Below are 24,820 nucleotides of genomic sequence, written 5' to 3'. Positions count from 1 at the left end.
TCAACCCATATCCATTAATTATTGACACAGTCTACGTTTAGAAATGTGTCTCATTTGAAACATTAGCTACCCTATGACCTTTCCTGCATAAAAACGTTTTAAAACTCTAGTTAAGTGTCTTCTTTGGGCAGGTTATCATGGATTTAGATGGTGGAGTTGGCAAGACAACGCCCTGGTCGATGATACTAGACTCAGACTTGTAAATGTTAGATGCATTGGAAACGAGACATCAATTGTTCGCTGTGCTTACAAGACAACACTGTCATACCAAACAGCAGCAACAGTTGCCTGTAATTGTGAGTAATTCCTTTACAATTATACTTTCATTTATTTGCGAAACTCAATTATGACACCTAATGAACATTAGATTTACGATACTATTTGGTGTTACGATACGAATGATATCTCATTTGTGATGACGATATCTCATTTTATAAATAAACCAACTGATATTTAAGATTATGATCACCTTTGTCTTTCAAGCGACAAACCTCGTCAAATTTGAAGGGTATTTGACGGGGTTTTTATGTAGTTTAATAATTATGAAAGCAATTTTTGTGCTTTGACGTGTTTAAATGATTCATCATATTTAACTGGATCTACAGCATCATTAGGCAGTAAATTTATACAATAGTTACTTAAAACATTCAAAAACGTTTATTTAATGATTAGGATAATCGATAAACTTTAAACAAACTTTCAATCAACAAACACATCTCATATTCGACAGATGAGTCTTACGTCGGTTGCTATAACAACGACAGGAATGATCCCATATTTTCAAATCACATCAAGTATTCCCGTTGGATGACAATCCAGAAATGCCTGGAATATTGCTACTCCCATAACATGACCTATGCAGGCATTGTGAATGGAAATCGATGTTACTGTGGAGACAGGGACTCTGATTATGGGAGATTTGGCAGAGTCAGTGATGAGATGTGTACGGCCAGATGTCGCGGAGATTACAATCAGATTTGCGGGGGAATCGATGAAGCCTCCATATATCTAGGTACGCATTTGTTTTACGATCTTAGCAGAGACGATATTTTGATTTTTAGATTTCAACTTTCGACACGAAATGATAGGACTATGTCTGTTATGTCAGTTATGCCAATATTGGCCGATTTCGTTGACTTGAAATTGACGGAAAAGTTTGAAGAACGCTATCGATAAACACAAGTACTAGGTTGTCATGCTATCATTGCCGCTATACTTTTCCTTGACGTGTTCGTGCCTCACATTCACGGAATGTCTTTTCCCGCTCAGCTTCCATGGGATCATGTGGAGGTCACGTGAATGGATCAGGTACCATATTTTCCCCAGGATTCCCTGGAACTCTGCCCAGGACAATCGGAAACTGCACCTGGATCGTAACTTCTCCCTTGGAACAAGGATAGAATTAGAGTTCACCTTGTTGCAGTTGAAAAGACCTGGAGATCACGTGGTCATTTTTGAAAATCCGGACGGCAAATATCAAGAAGTAGGAAGGATTGACTATTCACCGCGACCGATGTGTGGCGCTCTTGCTCGAATGACGTCTTCGTGGAATTTCGCTCAGAAACCCAGGAGACTGATGGCGAGGGTGATGGGGGTATGTTTGTTCTAAAAGTTAACGGTGAGTAGTCTTGGTCGAAGATTCATTGTTGACATAAACAGATGTGTTAATGTAACATTCGCATCATTCCTCTTTTTATCGGTCAAATTGTCGTCTCTAACTTCGACAAGGTAGTAACATCCTGGCGGAAAACATTATTCTTCATACACATCATTTCTTGATATAAATACATCCAGAATCATCCAAAAGTGCAGGATGCGTAGGCGTAATAACATGAAAGCCCTAAATGCAGTTTATAAGTAAGGATGTCAAGGCAGCTTGATTAGGTTTCCATTGATTGATTTGTTATGGCTCCGTCAGTAACTACTGTAACATTCCATCTCCGATCACATGATTGTTGACTTTCAACATAGTACGGCCAGGCCGCCGTTTCTTCTTCCCAATCAATTTTTTCGAGTATTCCGAAGCGCATTCCACAAAGACGGCATCAACGAATTTCAGATATTCGGATATCATAGCGTAGTTGGCTGTCGTATGTCAAACGATTGTATCGATAACTGCATGATTGCATGATCGATTATAGAACGCTAGCATTAAAATGACTCCATAGTTTACGGGAAGATGCACGTAACCTCCAGCATGTATATACGATAGAAACGTTTTGGCATCATAGTTTGAAGACGACGACATCTGGATGACAACAGTACCTATCGATCCTATCAAATAGAATAAGGTTTTGCATTAGATGTGAAGGCGGCATACTTTAGAAATCGTGATGAATTGGTCCGAAAAACCAAACACTATAAATCGTTCTCTTTACATCAATGTCTTTGTATTCAGTGACACACTTCAAGCTACATTTTAATATTTCCTTGTAAATACCGTCCTCATGCATTCAATTTGACATCACATTGTCACTCTGCAGACTATGTTCTGGATTGTAAAATATTAAAATATTATTACTGGCGATGGGATGGAACCGCAAGAAACGTTTGAAGGTCTCTGTTTATCTGTTTTGTGTTAGCATTCATATCTGTCAGAATTTGTTGTAGTAAATTCTCAAATCTCATTCCCACAAATCAAAAAGATCGCTCTTTATGTATCAATCAATCAATGAGTTGCTTTATTGAATAGCAATTAAATGGTTTTGAATAGTATTCTCTGGTTATCTGCATTGTCTGCGATGAGCTTGGTGTAGTAGTCATGTTTGACTTGACGATTTACCTTATTGGTCTGATGAAACTTGTCTTTGTAAATTTGTAAGTGAATATCCAGTTTAGTGGAGCGCCATTAACGTTCAGCTGATATCCTTTTCAGTTTTCCTTGACGTATTCAAAGAGTGTACCATTCAGTATTTGGTCTGACATTAATGCGTTTCTTCATTGCTGAATTTTGATCGAGAAGATTTGACAGTTGTGAGTTGTACATAAATGCTACTGCCAGATGCACATTTGTTGGCGTCCGTTGAACGTCAGGGTCGGAGATGATATCACTTGAAACGGCACGACGAGAAAGGACAGATGAACTGGTCCGTGATCAGATAGAGTTTGGTGATGATTATTAATTGAATAAATAATTGTATCAGAGTTTGTGGTGATGACTAAGTCCAAGATGTGTCCAAGAATATGAGTTGAAGCCTGTACCATGACATTGTCTTAAGCCACAAAACTCAAGAACATCGATTAATTTGTCAGTGTAGGTGTTCAGCGATTCATTAATATGCAAGTTAGAATAGATGGCCGTCATATGCACTTACTGTTCAGGCAGAGAACCAAATAAGGGACTGGTCAGTTTCTTCGGCCGGGGGGCGGTGGATTATTTTTTTTGCCGACGTCAAAAAGTGGCTGATCCCCCCCTATTCCAAATTATGAAAACAGGGTGAACCCCCGCACGCGACAACTGTAAAACAAAAGATGGACATAAATATTATATATATATATATATATATATATATATATATATATATATATATATATATATATATATATATATATATATATATATATATATATATATATATATATATATATATATATATATACTGAGAATCTAGGAACTTGTAGTTGTCACTCTACAGGCTGTTTCATGCGCTAAGCAATCATATATATATATATATATATATATATATATATATATATATATATATATATATATATATATATATATATATATAGTAGTACATGAGACGGTATAGAACACTTGGGTAAGTTAGGGGGTCTTTTTGACTTTTTTTCACATGCTAGGGGGTCTCATTGACCAGCTTCTCCCATTGGTTCATTTAAATGCCGCAAGGGAGATTGGGATAGCAATGTGCTTTCCTGATTGGTCAGTAGCTTAATATATGCAAAAATGAGGGTATATAAGTTCTGAGAGGGCCATCTAAGGGCCAGTCTTGCTCTAGAAGTCCCACCCTCCACAACAACAACAACTCAACTCTTCATAACCATGGCAACTCCAATACTGTCACCAAGACTACTGGAAGAGGGATGGCGCAAGTGTTATTCAGTGAAGGCAGAACTGCCGTACTACTTCAACGTTAAGACTAACACCAGTGTCTGGACAATGCCCACCGTCTCTGACCAAGATGAGAGGTATGCTGATGTTCCAGGGAGGAAGAGCCCTGACTTGCCAGAGCCTTCTCAGGAAGTGCCCCTGCCTCATAAGACTCCGTCCAGTCAGCCATCAGCAGCTGCTTTGGTCCCTCCACCTTCCAAGCCTGGCACCACCAGTCAAGCAGGTGAGAGACAATTCAGATTTCTTCTACGTGACACAGAGACGTCAGCTCGGATTGTGAGTGTGCAGATGTTCAAGGGAAATGTGTACGTGGGGATACGTGAATTCTTCAAGAAACCTGACACTGGAGAACTGATACCGACAAAGAAGGGCATCAATTTGAATTTGGATCAGTGGAGTCGATTGAAAAGTATTGTGCAGAGTATCGATGAGGCTGCCAAAACACTGACGTGCAATTGACCTGGTACTCACAGACCCGTCTTTCATCCCTTTTTTCAGAGCCTTCCTTCAGCGATATGCCAAATGACTTGGACAGGAAGTAGCAAGAAGAGTGGCAAAATATGTCTATGCCAAATTTATCCTGGACCAAGTCAATGCTATCATCAACGAAAACTGTGAGGGGTGCCGAGAAGACTACCCATCTCAAAGAGACCATGAGTGCCTGTACTATGGCGATACCCCAGCAGGTCAACGAGAAGTCATCAGCAAATACTTTACGGATGCTGCCAAACGAATCAACATGCTGGCTGTGCAGAAGTCTATTCTTGCCATGGCTGAACTGTGTTACATCACCCTGGATCATAATACCCCCCTTGGATTACTTGATCTTGATGACCTGTTGGAGTTGTTGTACTACCGCTGGAGTGAAGACCCTGAAAGATGTTTTGAAGCTCTATCGGACAGTCTGTCCATGTATGGAATGGTCTTGTGCAACGACATGATCACCGCAGTTTGTTCCACAATTAGTTCTGCAAGCAGTTAATCATTTCAATTTCCTTCAATTTATAAATGTGTTTTTTCTTCGGACATTACAAGTTTGCCAAGGACACTGAAAGACACTTGCAATAAAAAGTGTTGTGTTTCATGCTTTTTGCCTTGTTAAATTTGTTAACTTTGAGAAAATAAAATTTACTGTTATTGTTTAAAATGAAAATCCAATATCTTGTCCGTCTATACTCTTTGTGAGCTAGGGAAGTATGATTGTGTTATGAATGAGTATGATTGATTGCCCCTCCCCTTCCCCCTTTATACCCATCATCCTTGAGAGAGAAAAAAAACACAGACGCACATGCTTTGTATTTTCAATTGAACAAGTTTGAAAATTTATTGAACACCAACTGGAAAGTCAACACAAGAACTAGTAACAATGTAATGAATATGACTTCTAAGTCAAACGAGTCTGTAAAAAGTTAACATCATAAATGTCAAAATCAACACCAGTCAATATTTCAATGAAATCATTCACGAGAAAGTCATTAAAAGTCAAGTCCTCCGTAAACTGCTTCACAATGTTCGACATGGACCATCCCCGGCAACGATGTAGCAGATAGTAAAGGACGTATTGTCCACACACTGAAGAAAGAGGTCCCTGGAGCCTTTGTCTGTTATAGATCCAGTCGAGAGAGTTCCTGTTGAGGAATGCCTTGAAAGGTGTCCTGTTGGGTGGACGTCCGTATGAATCGAAATATTCACCACGGTTGCTATCGGCAAAGTAGAAAGCCACCCAGTGTTTCCCTGGTTTGGTACTTGGGTCCACATTGGCCACAAAGGCAGCAGGATAGGACTTTAGTCTGGTCTTAGGCAATCGGTCTGATGGTTCCACCCCGCCAAAAGATGATGCAGTGTATCGATCTGTACTCAAGATCTCTTTCAACTTTAACGTGTCCATCTTTCACTGGAGTCAAGGAATCAACTTCAGTAATCAAAGAGGATGTTGCGGTCTCTGTCGATTTCAATGATGTTATCCAGTTCGCCATACACCAGTAAATTCACAGTATTTGGCAGGGCTTGTCTGAACTGCAGTTCGATGCCCAGGTTGCCTTCTTTGACCAGGTTCAAATGTCCTCCGTCGGCAGACAAGTCTGGTGTGAGATCAATGCAAACAGTGTGTATCCATTGTCGTATTCATAGCGATTGATGTTGATTCCTTCATCCCTGCCTATTTTATTAGTCCCAGTAAACAGGGAATAGTAGGCCATGATGAATGATTGACCACCAGCTTTGGTGAAGTCCAGTTTCAGGGGTTTGCTCTGAACTTGCTTTCCACTGACATTAAGGACCAGTGACGTCATGCCGTAATGTTTGAAGTTGAAAGGATTTTTCTTGTATGAACCGTTGAAGGCATCGTTGTCCACCAGACCCAAGACCACACGTTTAGGTAGCTGTCCCAGAAAGATGTGGTCTTTGTTGAAGGACATGGTGCCTCCAGGAATAGACAGAACCTTCATCACACAACGATGTATGGGATACTTGGACGGTCCCTGCTTTAAAGCTTCTGCATGACCCAGCTGTACCGATGGACTGAGTTTTATTTTCCTGATCAGTAGTGTTGCTTCGGTGACTACAGCTTTGAAGCCTGGATTTTCTGCAGAGCTCACAAGGGAGAAGGCATTCTTGCTTCTATTGAGTTTGAGACGTAATTCGACACCATTCATTAGATACTTGGGCTGAAAGAAGAGATCCGAATGGATGGGTCCTACCATATCGACAACTTGACTGCCCGACGTGAAGGCATATCGGTTTTTCAGTCCCTTGTTCACTTCTCCACCTTCTTTAGTGGGGTCCACTTCGTCCATTTTCAAGTGATAGTCCTTGAAGAAGAGGGCTGAACCGATATGGGTGTCTTTGGCCTCCTTACCATAATTCAACAAGGTCTCCAACAAGGCTCGGTAGGGGTAAGTAGGGGAAGGGTTGGATATCATTTTGCCATTGAGGTGTACATCCACCTGGCTGAACAGTGAATGGAGCCACAAGTTGACGGGACCCACTGCTGCATCTGCACCGAGGTTAGTACCATCAACTTTTGTAATCTTGGCCTTGATCAGAAGGAGTGTCGAGGACAGATCGATGTAGTCTTCCCCTGAACCCGAAATCACAAATTCGATGGGTCCCGATTCCACAATGTGGGTCAGGGGATGCACTTCTTCCCATTGTCCCTCTTCCACACTGGTCTGCGTTGGAGGAACTGTGAACAAGTCAAGTTCACTCTTGGTGCACTCGCAGGAGTGTTCGTGAAGAAATGCCATGTTAGTCAAAAATGTCAGGAGATCTTCTCTTTCGCTTAGCTTTGGAGGAAATGACTCTTCGTTTCGGAGTTTTACGTTTTATACCACCGCCAGGGGGAACTGAGTATCTGGAACCCCTGCCTGCCATCAACTGTTTCCCGGCTTCCACCAACCGTCGTTTTGCCGAGTGCTTGATGTTACGTCCACTGAGTGCATCCCCTGCAATGTTGAGTCCCGTTTTCAACATCTGTTTCCCTAAGACTTTAGCACCTTGTTTGAGCAAGGGTGTGGCTGCACGGAAGAGGCCTCCCAAAATACCACCCAAGCCATATCCTCTCTGCACGGCTGCCCCCTGGAACGATGCTCCATTTCCCACCTGATCCAAATAAAACTTCTTGTATGTGGCCGGATTGCTTTCATAGATTTTACGTCTATACGGCATGGTTCAGGCTACAATAGTGTAGGGCGTCGTTTTCTGAAGGCTAGTGTCACGATCACTTTCCCACCTTGAAATGGCACTTTCTGACCCATGTCGTCTCTTATGTAGACTTCTACCGTATCAAATTCACGGTTTCTCAGGGGAAGAAAGTATGGCGTGTGGAAGGTGCGGTTGATCATCTGTCCATGGATCCCTTCCACATTTTCTATTCTCAACAGGGGTGCAAAGGTATCTCCCACCAACTGGTCGTCCACTAGGTCGCAATACACATACAGAGAAGAGAGGTTTCGAACACTGAACATGAAAGGTGCATCGTTCTTCTGCCTCAAGATGGTATGGGATAAAATCCCATGATTTCAGCCAGACCTGGTAGAAAGTAGAGGCTGGTACCCTCACTCACATCAGCGGTTACTTTTCTTGATACCGGGTCAAAAGTCAACTGGATGTTGTCGGGTAAACCTTGCTCTCTCAGAGTGGTCAGTATACTTCCAAAATCATCGTAGTAACCTGCAGGTATTTTGACAAGTGTTTTCCTATGGTCTTGAATTTCGTACGCCAGCACGTTTCTGCCCTCGACCACATTGTACCAAGAGAAAGGGTAGTGTATGTCCATCAAGGCCACTTCCCAGTTGCCCCGCAGAGAAATGTTTGGGTAATTGTGTGGTAATTCACAGTGTAGCCGGTCACTGCATTGTCTGGGAAAACATCCATGGATGCATTGCTCGGTAGTGTCATGAAAAACGGATGTTCAGCCATGATGAAAGTGGCGGTCAGACTGTGAGTCTCCGAACAGAGTCATCCCTCTTATAGTTTTGCCAGATCCCTGACCCAACTATTGAATTTGGATGGCCAACCATACCACTTGACCAGATATTCAGTCTTGCCCTTTCTCTTTCTTGTTTTGAGTATTTTTTCCACTCTGAAGACGTCGTCCTCTTTCTTGACGACTTTTTGTAGTTCTTGTTCATAGAAAGTACCTTCTAATTCTCCTCATCAAAATCTTTCAGCTTGTAAGGGGTGGTCGACTTGAGATCCTTTTCGACACAGTGAAGATTTCTTCTGTCCAATTTGGCAGATAACCTTTCTTGAACATACGTTTAGTTTTGCTGATTCTCACTTGTTCTCCCACACTGAATTTGAATTTCACCGTTTTCTGTTCATTGTTACTGTACAGAGTATCCCACACCTCTTTTTCATTGGTCTTGTTGACAGACGCTGGTTTTCTCTTGATGCTGCGATGCCAAGTGTTGTTGTAAGATTGCATTAGCTGAGGAAGCACCGATAGGTAGCTAGGGTGTTGTTTCTGGTAAAGTACTTCCACATTTTAGTTTTCAGGGTACGATTGAAACGTTCAACCACAGAGCGCTTGGTTTCGTTTCCGGTGGTGAAAAATTGAATGTCTTCACTCTTCAGAAATTTCTGAAATAGGTGGTTCACGAATTCTTTGCCTTGATCCGTTTGTAGTTTTTCTGGTTTTCGTCCAGTCTTCAAAATCTGTTCAAACGCTGCCACCAAAGTGGCTCCTCGTTTGTCTTTCAAGGGAATGGCCCAGGCATACTTGGATAAAATATCAATGCAGGTGAGGATGTATCGGAACCCTGAATTGTATTTTGCTAGTGCACTGACATCCGCAAGATCAGATTGCCACTGTTGATCCATTCCACCGACAATCACTCTAGCCCTTGGAAACTTCCACCTCACTGGTTTGTGTAATGTGTAAGTGTCCTGATGTTGCATCCATTCTCTCACTTTCTGACGGGTGGTCTTTATTCCCTCCTCTTTTGCAGCACGGTAAACAGCATCGATTCCTCCAAAACTTGCGGAATGACTTGGATCGTAATACACCTGGCTTAGGTGCTGATCCAAGTCCGTCAATTTCGTCACAGGTTTCATGTTTGATGACGATGGATCCAGAGCAGCAAGCACAGAGGCACCTCACCCGTTTGAGGACATCGCCAAGGGATAGAGAAGGTGGACAACACTCCATGACAGAGGTCTCCTTTGGAATGACTATCATCAAATTGTCGAGTGATGTTTTAAAAGTTGAGCCAATTCCCTGTCATGGATGGTCGATGTTGCGGTCTTGCAGCGGTTGAAATGACAGGACGTATCTCCCTCCTTATCTTTTTCTTTTTGGCGGATGATTGTCCAGCAAATACTCCATGATCACCTTCTTCATCATCATCACCTCTTGGCTGAAACAATCCTTTTGATTTTCGCTGAGACTGAATCCAGTTCCATCTTTCCTTGTTGCCAATCAGATCTTGGGGTACATTCATGTCAGACAGCACTCGGGCAAATTGTTGCCACCCTCTAGGAGTGAAGGTTTTCCTCTGACGTAAGGTGTCGTTGATGAGGTCTACCATATGAGTTCCAGGTAAGGGGTTGCCGTCGTACGTTAATTCCCCTTTCTCATTCCAATCCACGGAGTCATGCTGTTTCACTTTCTGAAGGAGCAAGTGTGCTTTTCGTCGGAGGGATTTTGGCACACTTTCCATCACATCCTGCTCCACACTACCCAAGGGCTTTGGCTTGTCTATGCCTTCCTCTTCCGTGCCCTTAGCTAATGGAGACCCTGAAGAAAACACAGCGGTAGTGGTACCCGTTGAAGTTTCAGAGGGGAGGATGCTGATTTGAACAGGTTCCTTCCTTTTATCAATGTAAGCCCTGTACTGCTGAAGAGTCTGTTGGTACAGTTTTGCCTTTTCATCATCGGTGATGTCTTCTCTTTCCAAGATTTGTTGCATCTCCCGATCGAGAGAGGACAGCATCTTCGTCACAGGGTTTGTTGTTTGATTCTGCTGTAGTTGTATGGTATCTAGTAATTCCTGTGGCACAAGTGCCATCTTCTTGGCATGTTCCATGGGCATGGTGACAATTCACTTAAAGAGGAGACTTCCCAACACAGACAGCACAGGCCCTAGGACGGCCGAGAGAAATCCACCCTTTTGCACAAGTATCTTCTTCTTCTTTGATGTTGAAACCTTTTTATTTGACAGTGTGCGAAGATGATGTTTGTATTTGCTCAATTTCTTCTTTTGAGCAGATGACAGTGGAACACTCCCCCGAAGAATGTTCAGACAACATTCACAGAGACAATGGATAAGGTCGTTACTGACTCCCTCGATGATCCCCTCTGTTGCTTTGGATTAACCTCCTCTAACACAAAGAGAAAATGAGCATGTTTTTTCATTCAATGAGACATGATGAAATGTTTGCATTTCATCTTGTCTATTTTATGTTTTCCTGACGTAAAAAAGGCAGTCTCTCCTGGAAAGATGTTCTTGCGCAGGCGAAGGACTTCGGTGTGTTGGGTTTCAAGTCAATGAGGAGATAACCATAGGGTTCACGAGAGGCATCGGTGAAAGCTTCTTGGATGAAACGGGTGTGTCCTGGGTACATTTGTTTGGCTAAATGAGTGATCTGTGATCCGTCTCTTGGATTTTTAAACAAGACCAGATAATGTGAATTCAGACTCATGGTTCGAGTCTCTTTACCTTGATGAAACAGATTTTGTAAGATAAGCATGACAGAGAGATTACGATGATGAGAACCTTTGGTGAACAGATTGGTAATTCTCTTGTCATTTCCAGTTTCTGACATCAGATCATCAATAATCAATAAGTTGGATTGGTGAGGGGAAAACATACTGTCCAACTCTTCAGGAATGCCTTCAACAAAATGAATGCTAGGGATAAGGGCAGCCAGTTCCGTATAGGCAGGTTGATATTCTCCATAGCACCAGACAATACGCTCAGGTGACGGAAAATCATAGTTTCCCGTTCCTTCAGCAGTCGTTTGACGAATTCTGTTTTGCCTGACTGTGTGGGTCCACATATGAGAGCAGTGAATGGATGTTGTAGTCTTGCATCCATGATTGACTTGATTGATGTTGTTCAGACAGTAGACGAACGATTCGTATCAACTGGCACATCAATTGATGAGTGTCAGATTGTCTGGCCAGTTTCAAAAATCTCTGTCTTTCAACTTTATCTTCAATATTATGCACTTGTGTGAGATGATTTGCCAGTCTTACGAGATGTTTTGCATGACAACCAGGGTAAGGACAGTTCTTTCGCATTCGTGGCATGGTATACCAAGTTGACCAACTTGATCTTCACCGTGATGGGACTTTTTTGGTTGATTTCCTTTCAGTCAATCTCTCCACTCAGATCAATGTTTTCATAACATGAGACTGGCTTCCTTTTGAAAAATTTACCATAGATGATGTATGGCAGCACACACAAATACAGGAAGAACATAGGATTGGAGAAATCTCGATTATTGATGATCAGCTTCAAGAGTGTTTGCAGAATGAGACCCATCACGTCAAATGAGCCTTACTCTAAAATGGTACGAGCTTATACTAGAAAGGATGTTCTCATTTCTTGACAGAGGGAGGGCAAAATAAGGCCCGAGGGGCTGAGGGGCCTTCAAAGGGTCAAGACGGGTGGAGGGAGTCCATAAACAGGGAAAGTGTGATCTCATTCATCGACAAAGACCAATCTTCCTAGGTGGCCCTCGGGGCAGTGGGGCCCACTTTTTGGCCTTCGGGGCAATGGGACACACACACACACACACACACAAACATGCTTCCTCACTCAACAAAGGTTTACACATAAACACTCACAAATAAATTCAAACCAGCCTCTGTATCATTTAAAATAAACTCAATTGATGTCAGTTTATTACTTTACAAAAAGATTAATCAGGAAATTTTGTTTGGTTCACATATAAAAAGTTTTTAAAGATGAAAGTTGAGATCTACAGATTATTTGAACTCTCTCTCTCAAAAGACGCGAAAAACAATCCAAAGTCAATATCTAAAGTTTCATGGAGTAAAATGTACATTCTTATCTCTTTCATTTGCAAAATTTCATTTCAAAACTTCTTTTCTCAAAAATTCAAACACATACATTTCAATACTTTAAAAATGAATGAAATTTACAACTCTAATAAACAGAATGATCAGATTTCTTTTTTCTTTAAATTGCCAAAACTACCTGTATGCAAGATCACAAGTTTGACATTTTTTTTTTGAATAGGATTTATACAATAGATTCATTGATTGCTGAAACACACGAGCATTGTGAAAACAGCTTCACTAAAATTCTTTACATTATCCTCCTAAAACAACTTGAAATGCAATACGAAAATACAATGAGTTCATGCCTAAGTATAAACATTTACAATTCTTAAAATTTTCTTTAAATGAGATCTTTAAAACCTCTTGAATTGCAAAATACAATACCTTTTTCTGACAAAGCATTCAAAACTAGTTTGATAACACAATGTTTTGAAATACTAGAAAACATTTGCCACATATTTAGTAACATTAATTGATATTTCTTGGGGGGGAGGGTTTCAAATACAATGTACAGTTTAATAACCGTAGGGAAGAGTTTTGTAATTTCCAATCAGAGCTCTTTTATCATAAACTAGGGCATACTTTTTACTTTCGCTTTTTGATACTACATTACATCCAACACGTCGGATTTTGACAGGGTCATTCACGGTGATGGTTGATGTTGGACAGGTGGTGACAAGACGAGTGATGGCATCAAAGTTGACGTCTAAGCTGTTGCGGTAATTTAGGGTGATTCCCCTGACTTTACACAGAGTGGTGTTACCTTTCCTGTCGGGCTGTGCTAGACAGAAGGCGTAGTTTTTAGCTCCCCCTGACACGAACTTGGTGATGAAATTGCTGGGAGGATCCAGTTCGTTGGTGAGATCACCCAAGTAATCACCAAGAGGTGGTTCATACTGGTCTGGTTTGCTGACAAAGATGACTGAATCAGTGTCGAAGTACAAGACCCGTTCACCAATGGCCTCAAGGAGATCGTACAACTTCAGACGAGCATAGGCAGTGGTAAATGCAGCGATGACAACATTGGTGTTGACAGCCCCCTCGACAAATTCATCCCGAAGCGTATGTTGAACAGCAACCATGTCGTCATTGACGAAAGACAAGTTGTTGACAATGTGTTGTTCACTTGTAAGCAGGCGGAAGAGTTCTGCAGGTTCTTTGATGTACTGCAGCTGTGGAAAGTTGTTGCGTTGTGCAAACTTGCCCCACATAGAATTCAGCATTAGTTTTGCCAATGCTCGTTGGCCTGGATTTCGGTGAATCTTTGTCTTGTCAAGAAGGATTCCCTCTCTGTCATAGTACTCACGGATGTACCGATCTTGGTCATCTTCTGTCTGACACCATGAAGGCCAACCACTACTCTCTTGTTTCAACTTGAAGAAAGTGTTGATGTAATCGGTAAAGAGCCCTCCTGTGTGTGATTCTGTGTTGTACACTTCTCTTTCTCTGTAGTGCCATACCTCAAACACTTTGATGATCTTGTACCCCTTCTCGACAGCTTTGGCTAATTCAGGTGTTGTCCAAGTTCCCACAAAGGACCGCTGTTCGTCATTATGCTCACATGGTGACTGTTGTTTGGTGTCTGCACAACTTCTGCAAAGGGGAAACATCAGCTTCTTTTCCACTCGGAGGGGGAGAACAGGAAAGTAGAGTTTTCGAGGAGGCAGAACTCGACATTTCGCCAGACCAAAGTATGATTGAACGGGGAGTACAATGTTCTTGGTGCGGACTACTGGATGTTTGACAGGGTACTTACAGTACTTGTTGACGTAGGGGTAAAGGCTTGTGAAATCCACGTAGTGAATTTCTTCATCATCAACACATTCGTGGTATAGTGTAGTGGCATTGGTTCTACCGCCAAAGAATGCATCTCGTGGATGAAGGGGCTCCTGTAGGTCAAGTGACTTGATGAATTCTTGCAGTTCTTGGTTTTCATGAATTTCTTTCTTGAAGTCACACTCCCACTTTTCGATCACTCTAAAGCCATGGCAACGTAGAAATCGCATCTTATCTTGGGTACTTTGGTAAAGGTCTGCCATCGTCTTCTCTACTTTAGTGTTGACAATGTCATGGTCTTCATAGCATCGAGGACAGCCATGGTAGTAGCAACCGTGCATCTCATATACTGTGTTGCTTTCTTCGTCATACCCATCTACCCAATAGCGATCAATTTTCTTCTCACCTCCATTGTGGACGTGTTGGATGTTGACATCATTCTTGAATGTGATCCATTCTAACCACTGCAATGCAATGACAGATTGATTTCTTCGTTGGATGTACCCATGGTCTGGAATGACCCCGATGGTATCTTTCTTGAGAAAATTTTTGCGTAAAACGACATTGCAGGCTGATGCGATGGTCACACAGTCTCTGAACGGATCTACACCATTCTGTTGTTTGAATATGTCTTGAAATTTCAAACAACTTCTCCTCAGGATGTCTACATCACTTCTGCAGTAGTCTTCGAGCTCTTGTCTCAGGTTGAAAGGGCGGTTTTTCAATCTTTCGTCATCATACCACTTTAGGAATTTCTCTCTCGCATGCTGTTTCATACCATCGGGGCCGTAGTATCTGGAATCTGGGAGAGGACCGATGTAATCTTGATTCTCTGCTGTATTGAAGAAATGGGGGAAGTAGCCTTTGTGCAGTTCATTCAGCTCAAACATGTCAGGAAGTTGAGCCAAACCACAGGTAGAAAATTATAAGAGTCAATGAACTTGATGTTTAAGTTGGGGATGAAGATGCGCATGATTTTGGTTCCATTGATGATGACTTCAGGTTGAACGTTGTTTTCATGGCAGTATTGCAGTATGAATTGTCCGTCATAACCTTGCAGATTGTGTGCGATGAAAGTACTGACGGCGTTTTCTTCTGTGAGTGCCCAATCGCAAAACTCTTGCTTGGTGTTAGGACCATAGAACACCTGCTCTGAACATGACTCGGACTGGACAATGCACAAGTTGGGTACATGGACGCCCCCATCTTGGGTACATTCAAAATCAAAGAAATAGTACTTCATCTCTTCTTCACTGTCCTCTTCGTCTCCTTCTTCAGCTTCAAAGTCGAATAAGTCAACATCATCGTCATGAATACTATCTCTGGTGGACTTCTTCTTCTTCTTTTTCACGTGGATGGGCTGGATGTAGCATAAATGGTCACTGTCTTGGTACAGTCTACATACTCTGCAGTATTTTTCACCACAATTGTGGTCATTATCTTTCTTTCTGTTTTCCCAATTGATGGTTACACCACACAACTTGCAGCGACGAATGATTTGACATGTTGCATATTGAGCGAGGGGACCAGGTGTTTTATGGTTGTTGAAGCATTGTTGACCTCGAAAGTAGCGATGACAATCTTGGCAGTAGACCTGATTATCTGTTGCTGGACATACAGATGGAACATAGCAACACTTGCAGAAAACTTCACAGATGTGATCATGCTTTCTTTGGTACCCTTTGTGACAATGGTGACAGTAGTAGTTTCTCTGTAGAAATGCGGGCATTGACGTGATGACATCATAGTGATTGTTATGATGGTACAGGTAAATATTGTGTTCAGCGGCGGCCTTTCCCTGATAAGCAAGTGAACCCGACGTCTCATCTGAAATAACATGGATTCGATACGATGGAAGGACAGCTTGTAATTTGTCAAGTTCTTCATGTCCACATGGCCCTGATGAAATTCCTGCTTTGGCAATGAGTTTGGATGCACGTTTTTTCTGCTCTTGTCGCCCCGTTCGGACAGAGTTCCATCCTGGATCACTGTTACGGTTGATGTGGGCTGTTGCTGTCACTATCGCTCGTGCACAGCATAATTCATCGGTATTAGTGATGCGAATGATACTTTTCATCAGTCTGAGGCGACGGGCTATGTTGACAGGTCTCCATCCCCACTTCTTTCCCGTCCCAACAGGCATGTGCACATGAATGAAGTTGATAGAAACATTCTCATCTAGGGTGAATTCTTCATAGGACTGCAGTACACGTTCAATTTCACCCAACACTCTGTCCACAGTCAGTTCTTGAACAGGGAAAAAGGTAACCAGATTTGATAGGGAAGGGACGGACTTTCAAGTGTAATGCGTACTCTGTCCCTGGGAGAGATGCCATGGGTGAGTCGGCTAATAATACTCTCAAACACATCTTGTAGTACTACCATCACTTGCACGAAGCCACGCACCGGTTGGATGTCATTGAATTGTATCTCGTAGTCATGAGCTGTAGCATTGAATTTCTTTACTTGTCGTTCACGGACACGTATCAATGCTGTAATACTTTGCGCCGCTGTCTTCATCTGATGGTGAATCTTCTGACGGCAGGTCATCTGTTGACCCCCGCCAATCTGACATGTTGGATGTGATGAGGGGCAAGAACTTTGTGTGGAAGGCGGATGATTATTTAAGAGGAGGGCCTGCCATTTAGTATTAAATTCTTGGGTATTCATGGGGACAGAAGAATTGGATGAAGGCTGAGTATCTTGAATATTTGAGGGGGAATGAGGAATGTAGGAGTGGCTTTCTGTGATGTGGCTATGATCACTATTACAACTATAAGTATCTTCGCTTTGAGAACAAGAGCTATCACTATAATGACTATCAGTACTATCACTATCATGGGAACTATGACTATCACTGCTATGAGAATTATAACTATTGCTACTATTACAACTGCTATGAGAATTATAACTACTGCTGCTATTACAACTACTACTACTACTACCAGTTAATGTTGATGTTGACCCCACAGTACCGTTTTCTTCACTGCTGTTGGTTTCTTCTTCCCAAGGAAAATCCCACGCTGTCTTCACCAGAACAAGATTTTTCCTCAGCCTGATGTATTGCTTCTTTGGCTTAGCTGTTGTTTGTCTATAAAATAAAAATAAAATAAAAATAAGAAAAATAATAATTTTACAGAAATGGTGCACCATGAATGAAAACTTTAAAACATTACTATATTGTTCACAACATACAGGACATACATTAGTCAAGAAATACAGTTTACTCTTTTTCTATCACTTGAAATGAGCAAGTACAAAATTATAACTTACCGCAATTGATCTCGATTGACCACTTTATCTTCATCATCATCATCATCATCATCATCATCATCATCATCATCATCATCCACACATACAGAGTCATTGAGGTCCTAAAGAGGGGATAAAGGTAATTACAATCAGTACAATATGAATGAGTAAAAAAAATAAAAAATAAAAAATAAATAAAAAATTTGTATACTGTGACCACTCTTATGAAAACAGAGACACACACATACAAAATACTGATAAAGAATAAATAGAACAAAGAATATTGTCTTTACTCTGAACGGTTGGACTGAACACCGGTTTACCTTAAATATCAGCAGGTCACCACATAATTGCTGAATCCATAGATAGACATACAATCAACAGTGTAGTACCTCAGTGTACATATCTATCTCTATACAGACAAGACTCCTGTTAATGTTCCGCGCATTGTTATATGCAAAGATTCAGGGGGGGGGAACTGTGTTAATCTCACACCACCAGAGGGAGAATACAAAATTACAAATTTCTACATTTGTTTAAAGAAATAATTGTTTTATATTTATATTGGAAATCACAGACAGCTTCGAGGGCGAGGGGCAACATCAAACATGCCTGAGAACATTTCATAACTGAGCGATGTTATGTCTTCAATTGATATGTCGACACGTCTATGTAGTGTTTACAAACACTTGATCTAGGTCACACTGCACTACTCAGTGTGTCCATGAACGTACGCACACTGAACAAACGTTAATCAGAAATTCGAAACAATTTTATCACCTGTAGACAGCATTGTGAGCATAACAATGTCACTTCGACACATCGGGCAACCCTGCCCGACAAACACATGCTCAAAATCAACCACAACGCACAAGGCAATACGTCAGTAGATAAATAAACACACACTCACATTATACTGTTGGTCTTCAGCGGCGTCGACGGCGGCAAACACGGTATCCAACTGGGAATCTGTCAGAGACAGGTCATCCCACTCGACGTCCATGGTTTGATTCTGTACAAATAAAATTACACATAAGACAGACGTTCCTCGAAAGAAAGGAGTTTACGTCAATTTTATCACATGCAGGCAGCATTATGAGATCAAACACTTGATCTAGGTCACACTGCACAACTCAGTGTGTCCATGAACGTACGCACACTGAACAAACGTTAATCAGAAATTCGAAACAATTTTATCACCTGTAGACAGCATTGTGAGCACAACAATGTCACTTCGACACATCGGGTAACCCTGCCCGACAAACACACAGGTTCACAAAATCAACCACAACGCACAAGGGAATACGTCAGTAGAATATAAACACATACTCACATTATTTCATAGTGTTGGTCTGCAGTGCTAGCGGCGTCGACGGAGGCAAACACGGTATCCCACTGGGAATCTGTCAGCGACAGGTCATCCCACTCGGCGTCCATGGCTATTCTTGACCGCGGAGTGACGTCACTTTCACCTCACGCACGCGAGTGAGGTGAAATGGGATTTGACTGTACAGGACAGTGAACAATGCAGAAATTATGTGACAAGTACAGAACTTAGTGTTTATCATTGACATAATGTTGAAACTTTGAATACTGTTGTAAATGTTGAAAAATCCACACTTCAATATTTGTTCTCACGGCAGTGTGACGCAAAAATGACGTAAAAATCCGCAAGTTCCCGGATGTCCGCGGTCAAGAATAGATTCTGTACAAATAAAAATTAGATTAAAAAATACACATAAGACAGACATTCCTCGAAGAAGGGAGTTTACGTCAATTTTATCACATGCAGGCAGCATTGAGCATAAAACAATGTCACTTCAGTGCATCAGACAACCCCCGCGCGACACACACACACGTACCCAAAAAAAAAAACCCACAAAAATCAAGACAGAAAATCAATTACAAGCGAATATACTACTCTACATTGCACCTGTCACTCCTTGTGTTCGCTGTCAGCGCTGGAAAACTGCGAGGAAGCGACCAGCAAATTAATATGTACACGAAGCACGTCTTTTCGATGAACATTTTGACTTATTCTAGTATTACTAATGAAGCTTAGCTAACAACAAAGACACAAGCTACTTTTTACCTTAAAAAAGGGGTGGAGTTAACCTCCGTGTCAAAGGTCTTGAGTGCACCTAGAGTTCATAATTTGACCTCTGTTTATAAACTTTGGGCGGATCATGTCCATATGTTTGCCAAGATTAAACCCTAAACGGAAACACTCATTGTCAAAGTCAACCCTAAAAGGAAACACTCTTTGATACAAAGTATCTAGATTTTGGAACTCTGCCAGTGAACGATAAAATCTGTCAAATCTGGCCGCGCGCGCATGGGACTAAAGGCTAAGGGACGGACCATTAGATCTTGGGAGGGGGGTGGTCAAAAACAGAAAAAAAAAAATTTTCAGAGCAGAAAGTTAGGAAAAAAAAATCTTCAAACTAGTTTGCAAAATAAAAAAAAATAAATAAGAAGACAAAGGCGTAAAAAAAAAATCTGCAAAAGTCTTTAAAATTTTGAATTTTTTTTAGATTTTACCGACAGAAAGCAACTTTCTGTATTTTTTAGTACATCCTCCCGGCACATTTTTAATTTTAATTTATACATTTAGAGTGACTGTATCCCTTATACTGGAAGTTGTGATTATCTTATCTTTTCAGGACTTTTGTATTCTGATCACTTGAAAATTATGAAATTATAGAACCTGTTTTCTACTTGTTTCCTGTGTACAAACCAAGCAGGTACACTAGGTAAAACATTGAAACTATGGTATGGTTGTCAAGACAGAAAGTTGTATTTGCCTTTTAAGATCAAGGTAAACAGATGCAGGCCACATCAGTTTCATTTTTTTCACAGCATTTTATTGCAATGATGAATGCAAGAATGGGTGAACAAGTAGAAACACGTCAATAATGATAAAACAACATATCAAGTCATTATGTATTATTTTGCTTTTAAAAAGGCATTTTCAATTCTTTTTTCTCAAAAAACAGCCTCAAAAAACAACAGCAACACATGTTTTAACATTCAACAATACACTACGTAGAATGCCATCTATCCAACAAATCCCAACACAAAAACACACAAAAGGGTTGAACTTTGAAAGTTTCTCGATAGCAAATACTGAATAAATCTGCATGAATAATCGTTTTTGTGTAGCAAATTTCAAAAATTGGACACGCCCTTTCAGAGAATACAGATTTTTTGACCATGAATGGCATAAATTGCCCTAAAAAGACAAATATTGAAATTTCAACACATCTATACACATCCAATCAATTTGGACATGCTGCTACAGAGAAATAGATGTTTATATCAAAAAAGGGCAACATTGCTCTAAAACACACAAATATGCTAATTTAACTATATTATTTAGCTTATTTTAGCTTCTCAGCTTGTCAAAATCAATTGTAAATCATGAGATATGCATGATGCTTGGTGGGGTGAATGTAGGCATTTCACCACGCAGTAGAAAGGGAAGCCAGGAACCAAAATAGTCAATTTTCAAAACTTATAGGAAGCTACTGAGGAGCAAGAAGACCATGTTTCAGAGGAAGATGTGTTATCCGAAAAAAATGTTCCCAAAGTGCCACCAAATAACACCATTTTTATCTCTATTTTTCAAAAGCTCCAACAGCAGGAGGGGGACACCCCCCTCCTGACCTCCCCCCGCAAAAATACTCCCCAAGTGCCACCAAATAACACCATTTCAATCTCTATTTTTCAAAAGCTCAAACGGCAGGAGGGGGACACACCCCTCCTCCGACCACCCCCACAAAATACTCACAAGTGCCATCAAATAACACCATTTTTATCTCTATTTTTCAAAAGCTCCAACGGCAGGAGGGGGACACCCCCTCCTGACCACCCCCACAAAAATACTCCCCAAGTGCCACCAATAACACCATTTTAATCTCTATTTTTCAAAAGCTCCAACGGCAGGAGGGGGACACCCCCTCCTGACCACCCCCCACAAAAATACTCCCCAAGTGCCATCAAATAACACCATTTTAATCTCTATTTTTCAAAAGCTCCAACGGCAGGAGGGGGACACCCCCTCCTGACCACCCCCCACAAAAATACTCCCCAAGTGCCATCAAATAACACCATTTTAATCTCTATTTTTCAAAAGCTCCAACGGCAGGAGGGGGACACCCCCTCCTGACCACCCCCCACAAAAATACTCCCCAAGTGCCACCAAATAACACCATTTTAATCTCTATTTTTCAAAGCTCCAACGGCACGAGGGGGACACCCCCTCCTGACCTCCCCCCACAAAAATACTCCCAAGAGCCACCAAATAACAATGTAATCTCTATTTTTCAAAAGCTCCAACAGCAGCAGGGGGACACCCCTCTCCTGACCTCCCCCCCCCCCCCGTGACCGCTTGCGTGGCCGCTTGTGGTGCTTGGCACCACATCTTTGCCCTCTTTATCTTCAGACAGCGACGAACTAAAAAAAAATTATAAATCTGAAAATTTACTCTGAAAAAAAAAATTTGCACAGCTAATCTCAATTGGAAAAAAAAAATTTCAGAAATTTACAATAGTAAAAAAAAAATTTTCACATTTTCATTGTGACCACCCCCCCTCCCAAGGTCTAATGGTCCATCCCTAAGGCAATGACGTAATGTTGTAAGCCTCACGCATGCTCAGACTGATCTACCGTCACACCAGCACTCGTAATAAATCCATAATAATACTTACAGTGACAGTGTTGGTATGCCCGGGCAAATTACGCGGCAGCCAACTGAGAATTTGTCAGATTATCCAACGCGTCATCCTTGTTAGCGTGGTCGGCACTGCTGCACTGAAACCATCTGACGCACTTGAACACAGCCGAATGCCATGGCCCTGAAGATACTCCATGTTTATATGAAGTATACAAATGAGCCCCTAGCATGTGAAATAAAGTACGTCTCCTAGGTGATGAAAAAAAGACCCCCTAACTTCCAAAGTGGTCTATACCGTCTCATGTACTACTTATATTATATTTTACATACATTCATATTTTAACAGTCATTCTGTGTTTTAATGAAATTGTTGACATGTCAGTTGTGAGATAGGAATTTCAAAGTGTCAATCTTAAAGTTTGAATACAGTACATTTTGAATGAGCAGTGAATGTGTTTCATACTATCTATGCCTAACAGAGTGTCCTGAACTGTTGTACAGAAATCGATGTCAATCATTGATATCAAAGAGGAAAAAGCAGTAAATCAAAAACTATGATGGGTGTTTAAGACTTGCCAGCCATTCAATTAAATTTCCTGAGGAGCCATAGAGAGGCATTTTAGCTAATTCTGATGTGTGCAGTGTCTGAGATGACCTTTTCTTGTAACATTGAAACCATAAAAGCACAGCTAATAATGACAAAAACTGCCTTTTTAACTGTTATTTTGGTCAAAAAAGCATCATTCTACAGAAAACCTGAGACACAAAGGAAAACAGTTGCATCAATGAGAACGAAAGATATCTTGTCATTTTTCTATCTCTAAAATGAGTCACTGTATCAAATACATATTGTGAAATATTTGTGCATGTTGCTTTCTCATACTGAATTCTCATAGAGAGAACAGAAAAGTATCAGGAATTTGTCATGCTTTTCATATGAAATGCAGATTTCATAACGGTACACTTTCACTTAGCAAACATCAAGATATCTCTGGCATATATCTCTGATTTATTAAAGTATGGCGCTCGAAGGGCGCGGAGAAAAATATGAAACATCCTGATATCTCTGATATATATGTCTTGTATATTTAAGTCATGCACAGGAAGGGCGTGCTGAAAAATGTCTGATATATTAAAGTAATGCGCTCGAAGAGCACGCTGAAAAATATTGAACATACAGATATCTCTGATATATGTATGCCTGATATGTTAAAGTTGGGCGTGCTGAAAATATGTCTGATTATTAAAGTTACGCGCCCGAAGGGTGCGCCGAAAAATGCAACTGATGATGAAATTTGTGGCTGACGCTACGCATTTAGGCAATGATGAGCCTGTGTCGAAATTCAAAAACACACTGACCCCCCTATTGGGCATTTCAAAAACATGGTGACCCCCCTATCACCAAAGTCAAAAACAGGGTGACCCCCCCATGAATCCACCAGCCCCCAGGCCGAAGAAACTGACCAGTCCCTAACTGTGATATAGCGATTTTTAGCTCACGTGTGTAAACACGTGGGCTATTGTCATAGCGATGTCTGTCTGTCTGTCCGTGTGTGTGTGTGTGTGTGTGTTGGTTAGTGTGTGTGTCTGTCTGTCTGTCTGTCTGTCTGTCTGTTTACACGATAACTCAAAAACGCCTGAACGGATTCAAGTCAGCTTTGGTAGACAGGTACGTACCATATGCTACTTGCAAGAACTGATTAGATTTTGGTTAGTGTGGCTTGCATATTAATGAAGTTATGCAATATCGTTTTTTTCCGTACAATGGTTTCCCTATGGAGACAGTAATGACAGTGTAGACATATATCAAGAAATACTGCACAAAATTTCATGAAACTTTTCACAGATGACAATCTCAGAACATTATGATGATGCTGTGAGTGTCATGTCAATTACCTTCTCATTTGCATATTTAATGAACTTTTGTTATTAGTGAGATAACTCTGAAATTCCTGCACCAAACTTGATGATACTTGCAACAAATATTGATGTGATATATATCTAATTATACTTAGAAGCATTGGGCAGTGTCAAGTTAATAAATAGGTCATTTGCATATTTTATGAAGTTTTGTAATTAGTCATATAACTCCAATATAACTTCACCAAATGTGATGAAATCTGCTGCAAATACTGATCCGACTGATATGTAACTGTAGTGTAAAGCATTCAGTAGTGTAAAATTAATTAAGGGTTCATTTGCATATTTAATGAACTTTGTAATTAGGTATATAACTCTGAAGTTACGGCACCCAAGTCTTTGAAATCGGGTACAGATATTGTTTTGATAAATATCTAATTGTACTGAGAAGCATTTGGCAGTGTCAAGTTAACAAATAGGTCATTTGCATATTTTATGAAGTTTTGTAATTAGTGACATAACTCCAAAATAACCGCACCAAATGTGATGAAATCTGCTGCAGATACTGATCCGACAGATATCTAATTGTGGTGTAGAGCATTTACTTGTGGGAAGTTAATTAAGGGTTTATTTGCATATTTAATGAACTTTGTAA

General features: G+C 40.9%; 5 protein-coding genes across 5 annotated transcripts in view; 2 read left to right on the top strand and 3 right to left on the bottom strand.

Moving 5' to 3' along the window:
• The window catches only part of LOC139151856 (uncharacterized), a 47,553-nt gene that overhangs the window by 18,884 nt on the left and 3,849 nt on the right, over positions 1 to 24,820 (top strand). Inside the window, exons 3-5 of the mRNA XM_070724919.1 lie at positions 132 to 296; positions 731 to 1,012; positions 1,270 to 1,618. Coding sequence (XP_070581020.1) covers positions 132 to 296; positions 731 to 1,012; positions 1,270 to 1,400 — 578 coding nt within the window. The 3' untranslated portion in view covers positions 1,401 to 1,618. The remainder of the gene's footprint in view (positions 1 to 131; positions 297 to 730; positions 1,013 to 1,269; positions 1,619 to 24,820) is intronic.
• On the top strand, positions 3,815 to 4,614 carry LOC139151780 (mRNA (2'-O-methyladenosine-N(6)-)-methyltransferase-like). Its single transcript, XM_070724801.1, has 2 exons — positions 3,815 to 4,295; positions 4,571 to 4,614. The coding sequence occupies exons 1-2, from the start codon at positions 4,004 to 4,006 to the stop codon at positions 4,612 to 4,614; spliced, it is 336 nt and encodes a 111-aa protein (XP_070580902.1). The 5' UTR covers positions 3,815 to 4,003.
• On the bottom strand, positions 6,127 to 7,317 carry LOC139151697 (uncharacterized protein F54H12.2-like). Its single transcript, XM_070724692.1, has one exon. The coding sequence runs from the start codon at positions 7,315 to 7,317 to the stop codon at positions 6,127 to 6,129; it is 1,191 nt and encodes a 396-aa protein (XP_070580793.1).
• On the bottom strand, positions 10,967 to 16,521 carry LOC139151526 (uncharacterized). The gene is made up of 3 exons (XM_070724452.1): positions 15,432 to 16,521; positions 13,216 to 15,213; positions 10,967 to 11,556 (listed from the first exon to the last, which is right to left on the bottom strand). The coding sequence occupies exons 1-3, from the start codon at positions 16,519 to 16,521 to the stop codon at positions 10,967 to 10,969; spliced, it is 3,678 nt and encodes a 1,225-aa protein (XP_070580553.1).
• Positions 16,363 to 18,636, bottom strand: LOC139129340 (uncharacterized). Its single transcript, XM_070695004.1, has 3 exons — positions 18,541 to 18,636; positions 17,652 to 17,752; positions 16,363 to 17,469 (listed from the first exon to the last, which is right to left on the bottom strand). Exons 1-3 carry the CDS (start codon positions 18,631 to 18,633, stop codon positions 16,620 to 16,622), a joined length of 1,044 nt encoding a protein of 347 aa, XP_070551105.1. The 5' UTR covers positions 18,634 to 18,636; the 3' UTR covers positions 16,363 to 16,619.

Source organism: Ptychodera flava, chromosome 1 (genome assembly GCF_041260155.1).
Source record: "Ptychodera flava strain L36383 chromosome 1, AS_Pfla_20210202, whole genome shotgun sequence".
Taxonomy (NCBI): domain Eukaryota; kingdom Metazoa; phylum Hemichordata; class Enteropneusta; family Ptychoderidae; genus Ptychodera; species Ptychodera flava.
Note: the sequence above shows the minus strand (reverse complement) of the source record. Positions and strands in the feature narration are given on the sequence as shown.